We start from the raw sequence: 8,952 nt of genomic DNA, 5'->3' as shown, positions 1-8,952 counted from the left end.
CTAGCATACATCAGTTTGGAGGAAGAAATAAGGCTTGACTAATTTAAACAGAAAAAGAAGTTAGAAAAGCAGGCAGCCAACTGATACTGAAGTCTGTGCATTTAACTGAAATTTGTTTAAAATTATAACGTTCTTATTTCAGAGTAAAGACAGATGAAGATAAGGAAACCTTCAGGTTCCTGTATATATCCAGACAACATTTTATCACGATGATCTGAGCCTCCGCTGGCCCAACATTACCGAGGAGACAGGGTAGAGATGCACCTTTATCAACTAACTAATATCTATTTTATATATATTACGTTATATAGCTGTAAAGCCTAACTTTAGAAAAAAAGGCAACAAGTGATGGCGAAGGGGAAGAACTCGTACACAAACAGATGTTGCCTCACCTTTAAGCATTATGGAAGAATTGAGCCTTTAAAGAAATAGAAATAAATTAAGTCATATTTTGCAGCTGGAGTTTGGAGGGCATTTTGAACCCAGGGATACTGAAAACACGATACACTATGAGCGCTTTAAACTATAGCTGCCCTTGGAGCCACTTTAATTAAACACCCTTGGTTCCCACCTTTGGAGCACATGTAAAAAACACTCTAACCATGCAACTGACTTACCTTCCCTTACACCTCTCATCATTACTTGGATCCAGATCGTTAGTGTTTGCTAGTAAAGGAGAATTAAAAAAACCCCTCAGAACTGCAACACTAGAGACAGATACTGGATTTACCAAAGTTAATTTGTGGATAATTTTTTTCCCCTCAGTGACAATAAGCTTTAGTGCTGTAAGCTCAATACTCCTGCCTCCATTGGTACTGAATTAGTGACTGAAAACTGCAGTTTCTATACAAAACCATATATGGAAACAGTCATTTGGAAACAATGAACCCTTTCCCTAAGGCAATAAAGAGGAGATATCATACTGCTTTAGATGTAGGAGGAAAACAAGCCCCTTCACAACAATTAGGTGCTATTTTATAGAAATGACTGGAGGTTTCACATGACCACAAAATAATCTATGTATAAATACCAAACACGAGCAATGAGCAGTTTCAGTCTCTCCTGACACTTCCAAGAGTTAGGTTGCAACTGTGGCCCTTTCAGAGCAGTTGTATATACAGTCACAAATATAACTTTGTTAGACAAGTAAAATCTGCTCAAGTATTTCCTCACAATGCAAGTTTTTTATTCTGCCTTGCATCAAGTACTCGCATTAAACTCAAACTGCAGTTCTGTAGCATTATATGCAGCACATATCAAGAATCTTTATATTAGCTATACTACTTACAGGTTCTATGATTATACGTATTACAATAAGACAGACAATACATTTGCACAGGTATTTTATTTTTCCTGTGGATGTTGACAGTGCTTATGGATTGTAATTTAAAACATTCAGAAAGCACAGATCATATCAATCTCACATACTTTACATCACAATTCAACAATGTTTACACCTCTGTATCTACTAAATCAAGTGAACAAAATGGCATAAATGTTTACGCTATCTTTCTCTGTAAACAAGGCTTTTTATGAACAATGGTAAATGGAATTAATACAGATCACCATACGAAAGAGGAATGACCCTTTTCTTTAAATAAATGCCTCTGTTTATATAAATACTTTGATTCTCTCAATATACATTTACAGCCCTGATCAATTAAAAGCAATACCTACACTTTTCTTTAAAAGAAAATGTCAAGAGATGGACCACTATAGGAAATATTCATCTAAGTAAAGGGAGAATGAAGCAAGCATAGGATTAAGAGAGTTAGAAGTATCCTTGTACTTCAATCTCACTTCTGTTTACACCAACACTATGGACAGAATTGTCAGGGTATGGAACTGTTTACTTGAATTCCAACAAATTGCAATCGATCTTGTAGTACACGTATGGGTAGTATTCCTGTTGACTGAGGTTTAAGCCTGGAATATCCATAGTTGCCTGTGGAATATATTTAAAAAAGGGGGAGAGGGAGAGATTACTAAACTTTTACAATATAACTGGTCAGCTTCTCAGAAGATGACATGTTCAAACAAACATTTAAGATGCATTAATCTCATGCAATACCTCAAAATTTTATTCAGGCCTATTTGAATTTTAAAACCTTTGATGAAGTTTAGAGCTAGAAAGCAAAAGGGAGAAAAAGTAATTCAGTTATCATATCAAAGCTTCCTAAAATGGAAAGTCAGCAGGAAAAAAAATCTCCCTTGGAAATGATGGTAAGTTTGCAAGTAAAGAATAAGCTATTTCATATGAAGTAACTGTTGTTACCATAATATCACCCGAGGCAAAAACTGCAGTTATTTCCTTTCTCTCTCTGCTGTAGCATTTAAATAATTTCCATGCATTAATACCTACACAATTCTGTACTGAACTATTTTCCCTAAGCTAAAAATATTTAAGCAATACATTTTTTCTTAAATATTTTCAAGTGTTGAAATCTAAAGGAGAATCTGAAAAGGTAGCACAGGAAAGTAAGTAAATGAACAAATCTAACCTTCATTTATTCAACTAAGCTGTTATAGTTTTAAATTTGTGGGAACTTGAAATTGTACTCTGAGGAAAAATTCAACTGTTTCAAAATGCTGGAAGTTTGTTGGAAGATACAGGCTGAGTAAGAAGTATTTTTAACAATTCTACCAGGGATGGGACCATGTTATTGGAGAAGAGCAATTTTTGTCATTTATATGGGGAATAAAGTGATCCTGGAAACAAATGATTTGTTAATCAGACATGAACTGAACAGCATGCAAAAGTTAAGAAAAGGATAAAGACCTAGAGATAGAAAACAAAATGCAATATAAGTTTACCAAAGGTAGATCATGCCACACTAACCCAATAACTTATCAAAGTTTTTTCAGGACAAGGGAAATGTGGTAGATCTCATCCTTTTGAACTTCAATAAAGTACTGAATATGCTGCACGAAAAGTTAGCAGCAGACCTGGAGAAAACGGGGATTGATACAACTGTGAAGTAAGAAACTGGCTAAAAGAAAGCATTGGGTTCCTTAAGGATGTGCATTGGGATCAATCCTGCTCAAGACTTCCATTAATAGTATCAGTACAAACAAAATGTGGATATTATGATATAGTTAACAGATAACCCAACATTGGGAAGCACTGTCAATACAGAGAAAAATCAGGATATCACACAAAGATAACTGGATCACTTAGAAGTGTAGAAGTGGGACAAAATTCAATAGTGCAAGGTCATGCACTTGGGAAACAATAAAAGGAATTTCTGCTATGAACTGGGAGCACGCAGCAGTTGGAAGTGACAGAGTACCAAAAAGCCCTATATAAACTTAATCATCCAGCGATTAATTAATAACCACCAACATAATGCGTCTGTCAAATAGCACAGGTGATCCCAAGGGGCATCTGGAAAGATGGAAAGCATTTATGCTAGTGATTCTGAACCAGGGTGCTAGGGAACCTTGAGGTGCTCTGAGATTCTTTGAGACATTTACAAAATAAATCCAGCATATTAAATCAAGGGTTTTTCAGGATCCTGCACATATTAGCACTGTTAGATGGGTAAACACTATTCACAAGATAAATCCAGAGATTTCATGTAGCAATTCACAGTGTTAAAAACTTTCTGCCCTGTTGTGTTCCAAGTTTTTTATAACAAGAATTTCTCCACTATTTTTCTGAAGTCAAACAATGGGTGAATATCAAGAGCTGGCAAACAAAGTTCTTTGAGTAAATGCGATGTCTTTTATTAGACCAACGAAATAGTTGGAAAAGTTGTTCTTTGCAAGCTTTTGGGAACAAACACCCTTCTTCAGCCACAGGGAAGAGTCTGCTGTTGTGTGTTCTCCACACCCCCAACCAAGAGCTGGCATTTTGAGGGGTGCCTAAAGTCTAAAAAAGTTGAGAACCACCAATTTATGCCATTATACAAGGCACTAGTGAGGATACTATGCATACTTCAAAGCATCTATGTTCAAAATGAACTGCAACGGGTGCTAAGAAGGGCTACTAGGATAATCAGAGGACTGGAAAGTCTCTCATGGAGGGGAAACTAAAATGCCTTAACTTAAATTAAGCCTAGCAAAACTCCTTAGCAGTAATATAACTGCTCTCCAGAAAAAGAGCAGAGAAGAAGCAGGAAGAAGAGGTCAAATACTAAGAAAGGGAAAAATCTGTTAAAAAAATAATAATTAAAACACAGCTTAAGGACAATGTTACCATCAAAGCAAATAGGTATAAAATAGCCATGAATAAACTTCATCTTGAAGTTAAACAAAGGTTTATAACCAAAGGAGTTAAAGTTGTGCAGAGTTTTCCCATGGGTTGTTTGCCTCCAGTACTCCCAAGATGGAACATGCCAGTTTTTATGAAAGGGATGATGTGACATGGTTGCTTACAAGAGCAAGGGCTGGATTCTGACCCAAGAGGTTCACTACAGTCCCATTCACCTAATCTGTAGGACTAAATAGGATGTTCTCATCCTGACTGGGTTTTGCTCCCCAACAAAGTTCCTTATTACTGGCAGGACTGCATTTCACTTATGTTTTGCCTCGTAAGACATTTGTTTATTTTCAACTGTTTGTCACAAGCAACAGAGGACAAGACAGAATAAGTTCAATATAGACAGCATCAATGAAAGTCTCCCTGCCAAAAATACTTCAAGTGTGGCATTTAAGAACCTCCAAAGACAGTGGAAGGGTAATTATAAGCACATCCATCCCACCCATAATTGCAGAAGGGTTTTTGTTTTGTTTTTAACAAAAAGCAATCCCTCAGAGATAGCAAATCCTGTATCTTCTTTTTTTCCCTCAAAAAGTACAAAATGAACAACTAGGAAATTTTAGCTTAAAATTAAGCTAAGGCACTCTTCTACTGACCTGCTGGATTTGGCAAAACATTTCTGCAACTGCTTCCTACTGCGTCATTCTGTAATAGCCCTGAGCAGTTGCTTCACAAACTGTACAAAGTGTATTGGGCCCACAGTACCCCCCAGGTATTGAGCGAGAGCGCCCCAGTTGATGTCCTCCTTTGCAAAAACCTAGTCAAAGTGCCTGAAGAATTCCCCTGTACCATGGCTGTCCAACTGGTGGCCTGTAGGCCACATGTGACCTGTGCAGAGTTAAGTTGTGGCCCCTGGGCTCTGCTGCAGTTGGAGTCTCCAGGTTCCCCCACTGTCCTCCAGCTTTTGCCGCTTGCTCCACAGGATGGGGCAGTGCACTAGGGCATGCCTAGTAGAGCCAAAAGTGAACTCAGGGCTATGGGGCTGTGCAGTACAATGCTGGGGTGGGGAAGAGCAGATGTGAAGTACACCAGGGGTGGAAAAGCAAGCATTCTGTACACTAGTGGAGGGGGCCTTCTTACATGGAGCAGCAAAAGCAGGTGGGACGGGGGCATGACAGGACTCATACAGTGAGGCAAGATGGGAGGGAGGTGTGCATACAGCCCAGGGCGATCCCATGGTTCTCTCTGATGCAGCCTGTGGGTGTGCCGCCTCTGGGGTGTTCAGGTGCTTAGGTGGACAGTCCTGCTCTGCATTAATGCTGTATGACTAAATGGTTCTCTTCCCTGAAGAGCAAAGGAGAGTGGGAGAGTTTAAGAATCTGGCTCTTGCAACAACTTTTATTACTACTCCGAGGAAGCCTCTGGATCCTATTTCATGTGAGGCAGTAGTCAAAAAAAGCCTAGAAATCTCCATTTCCTTAGGGACATTCTAGAGGATTAAACATGTATCCTGTGATAATTACTGTCCTCCCTTGGTTTAAATAAAAAAAGTTTAAGTAACATTAGACTAAATGCGAGTGGCAGATGAACACTGTAAGCACCAGTTACAGAAATACTTACATCAATGATTGCTGCTGCACTGCTATCAAGGTGTTTGTACAAGTCATACAACACCTCTCTCAGTTTCTTCATTGTTTTCTTATTGGGTTGAAGGAGCATTGCCTGGAAATTAACTGGTAAACCATACCTGAGAGATCAAGCAGAAAAAAAAAAATGCCATAAGGCACAATTAGACTTTAAACTGGCGTAACAGTTTATTCAATCTTAATATGGAAAGTGCATTCCAACAGCCCTCTTGCTGGAGAGCCTCATTGCTAGGAGCTTCTAGTTCCTTAACATAAAGCACCCATTCACTTTTAATTTTAAGAAGATGAAATTGCTTCTACTTTTTTCGTCCTTCCAAGCACATTTTTCACTTAAGTCACCTCTCACTGGTCATGCCAGCTAGTCTTCCAATTCAATGGCTACACTTACTGCTCTGGCAGCAAGAAGCTGCACACAAACACATTATAGCAGTTTTGCTCAGAGTTCAGAGGACACTCTGGGAAGACATTACAATGGACAATGGCAGCTGACTGAAATCTGGATAGGTGTCTTCATATGCTTTCAGCAAAATGTCCTGCAACAGCAGAAACCTTCCTCCTTTCTGCAGAGGTGGAATAACATTGCTAGCAGAGAGGAGAGTTCCACCATCCCAGAGACACTTTCAGTATGCAGGCATTGGAGTTGTGTCAGTCAAGCCACAGTGTAGACTAGGCCTAAAATAAGAAGTCTGCAGCACCTGTGACGAAGTTCACATTATTTTCTGATTCTGGACTCATTTTGCAGTAAAAACAGTACTAAGATACCTAAAAAAAAATGTTTCTGGAATAAAAGTGGTCAGTCAGAAGACTCCCTCTGCAAATCAAAATGTTTCTACAGTATATTACAAAGTATTCCAGTTTCTTTGCAGAATTTAAAAAAAAAATCAATCTATAACTAGCTATTTCTTGCCTCCTTCTGATTAAAAGGAAAGCATGATACAAGGAGAAACTGCAGCCACTTGGAAGGGGAAATTAAAAAAAAAAAAAGAGAGAGAGAGAGAAAAATGCTGTAAAGTAGGGGTGCACCGATATATCGGCTGCCTATTTGATCAACACTGATAAAAGGAGAAATAATATTATTGGCTACTGGCTTTTCTTGGTTGCTCTAGCTGATAATCACAGCCACGTGCCCGGAGTACCCTGGTCCAATCCCCATGCCCAGCCGCCAGCCTAAGCCCACACCAGACTACAGGTTCTGGCGAGAAGCAGAAGACAGAGGGGGCACTGGGGAGTGGTCACAGGGCACTGCACTCAGCAACAAAGGGGCATTAGCTGCTGCTGCTGCTGTCCCTGCCATGGCAACATCACATGCGCAGCAGGGTAAGAGGTTGCTGCAGAGACACTGGGCTGTGCACAGGCAGGGCAGGTAAAGTACTGTGCAAGGACATTCTGCTCAGCTGGGCAATGGGTGCCTTTGCAAAAGGGGCTTGTGTCCCTGGCAGCCATGGGAGCTTGGCTGCACAGCACCTCCCAGCGCTGAGGCAGTGGCGTGCTCTGGGGTTCCAAACGTGCCTGGCGTTGCTCCCTGAACGAGGATCCAACCTGCCTGCCCACGACAGTAGCATGGGCTGCATGGGGAGTGGAATTACAGATAGGAGCCATAGGTGAGGGGATAATGTGCATGGGAATAAGGCAGTCACTGCCTTCCTTATCGAGGCCAGGAGCAGGCAGGAGGCAGGCATGTGTGCATCTGTGAGATAAATGCAAAACAAACAAAAAAGGTTTATGTCAGTGGTTTAAAATGCCTTGCCTTATTACTAGACATCAGTTATTGAATCAGCATCAGGTGATATGGTTGGTTAATCACTGGCTATTGCTATCGGCCAAGAAAATCTTTATTGCTGCACCCCAACACCAATAAAGAAAAGAAGTTCTAGTGGAGCAGGTCGAAAGTCTTGGATTGCACCTCCCAAAATTGAAACAGGTTTTACTACCAAATGAGCCAAGTTCAATGCATCAAACATTACTTTCCTTCTATCTTAAAAAATAAAATATAAATTTTTACTGTTTGCATGGAAGCAGGAATGTCAAACTCATCTGGCCCTGTGCGCTGAATGAGTTGTTGGGCCAGACCAGGGCTGAACCCCCTGTGCAACATCTGTGGCACCAAGTCCAAACTGTGCATTGCATGGAGCCCACCTCAGCCCCAGGGCTTACTGTGCACACAGCACATGGGGCATGCGTAGTCTATGGTGTGTGGGCTGGACCCAGTGCTGCAGGGAACACAGGGGGCAGTCCAGGAGTGCCACATGTAGTCTGTACCCAGATCCCATACTATGTGGTGCCGCTGCATTCAGCTGCAGGCAGTGCATGCACTGCATGCTATACACACCACTACGTGCATCACTAGCCCCTGGACCAATGCATGCTGCACACAGCATGCAGCCCTAAACTAGCTGCATGTGCTGCTCACAGAACAAAGGCCAAACATAGAGCATGTGCTGCATGTCACATCCCACCAGACTGGCCCTTCACATTGGTTTCAACATGGCCCAATCTGAACTGGCCCCAGGGCCAATGCACAAGGCCAGTTCAATGGGGCACTGCATACCTCAGGCTGACTCATGTTACATGTAGGGTGCTTGATGCTGGGTCCAGCCCACATACTACATGCATGTGGGGCTATGTGCTGGATTCTGCCTGAGGACCACAAGTTTGATACCCCTGAATATAAGAATCTTTTGCAAGCCAGCAAGAGTCAGCTAGATACCCTAGATACAGTAGGATGTGGGGAGTGGGGTCCTGCAGGGCTTGGTCCTTGGACTGACACTCTTCAATGTCTTCATAAGCAACTTGGACGAGGGAGTGAAGCGTACTCTGTCCACGTCTGTGGATGATACAAAACTGTGGGGAGAAGTGGACACACTGGAGGGCAGGGAACGGCTACAGGCAGACATGGACAGGTTGGACAAATGTGCAGAAAACAATAGAATGCAATTCAACAAGGAGAAATGCAAGGTGCTGCACCTAGGGAGGAAAAAAATGTCCAGCACACCTACTGCCTAGGAAATGACCTGCTCAGTAGCATGGAACCAGAAAGGGATCTCAGAGTCCTAGTGGACTCCAAGATGAACATGAGTCATCAGCATGACAAAAGTCATCAGAAAA

At 41.4% G+C, this 8,952-nt stretch overlaps 1 protein-coding gene across 5 annotated transcripts in view; it reads right to left on the bottom strand.

Annotated features, from left to right (window-relative positions):
- Positions 1–1,326: 1,326 nt before the first annotated feature.
- ATP6V1C1 (ATPase H+ transporting V1 subunit C1) overlaps positions 1,327–8,952 on the bottom strand; it is a 38,669-nt gene continuing 31,043 nt past the window's right edge. For all 5 annotated transcript variants that reach the window (XM_019551574.1, XM_019551563.1, XM_019551582.1 and 2 more), the window contains 2 exons: positions 5,822–5,948; positions 1,327–1,945 (listed from right to left, as the gene is read on the bottom strand). In XM_019551574.1, coding sequence (XP_019407119.1) covers positions 1,850–1,945; positions 5,822–5,948 — 223 coding nt within the window. In that variant the 3' untranslated portion in view covers positions 1,327–1,849. The remainder of the gene's footprint in view (positions 1,946–5,821; positions 5,949–8,952) is intronic.

Source organism: Crocodylus porosus, unplaced genomic scaffold (assembly GCF_001723895.1).
Source record: "Crocodylus porosus isolate Cpor-Errol unplaced genomic scaffold, CroPor_comp1, whole genome shotgun sequence".
NCBI classification, from domain to species: Eukaryota; Metazoa; Chordata; order Crocodylia; family Crocodylidae; genus Crocodylus; species Crocodylus porosus.
The sequence above is the reverse complement of the archived record's forward strand: the minus strand, read 5'-3'. Positions and strand labels throughout refer to the sequence as shown.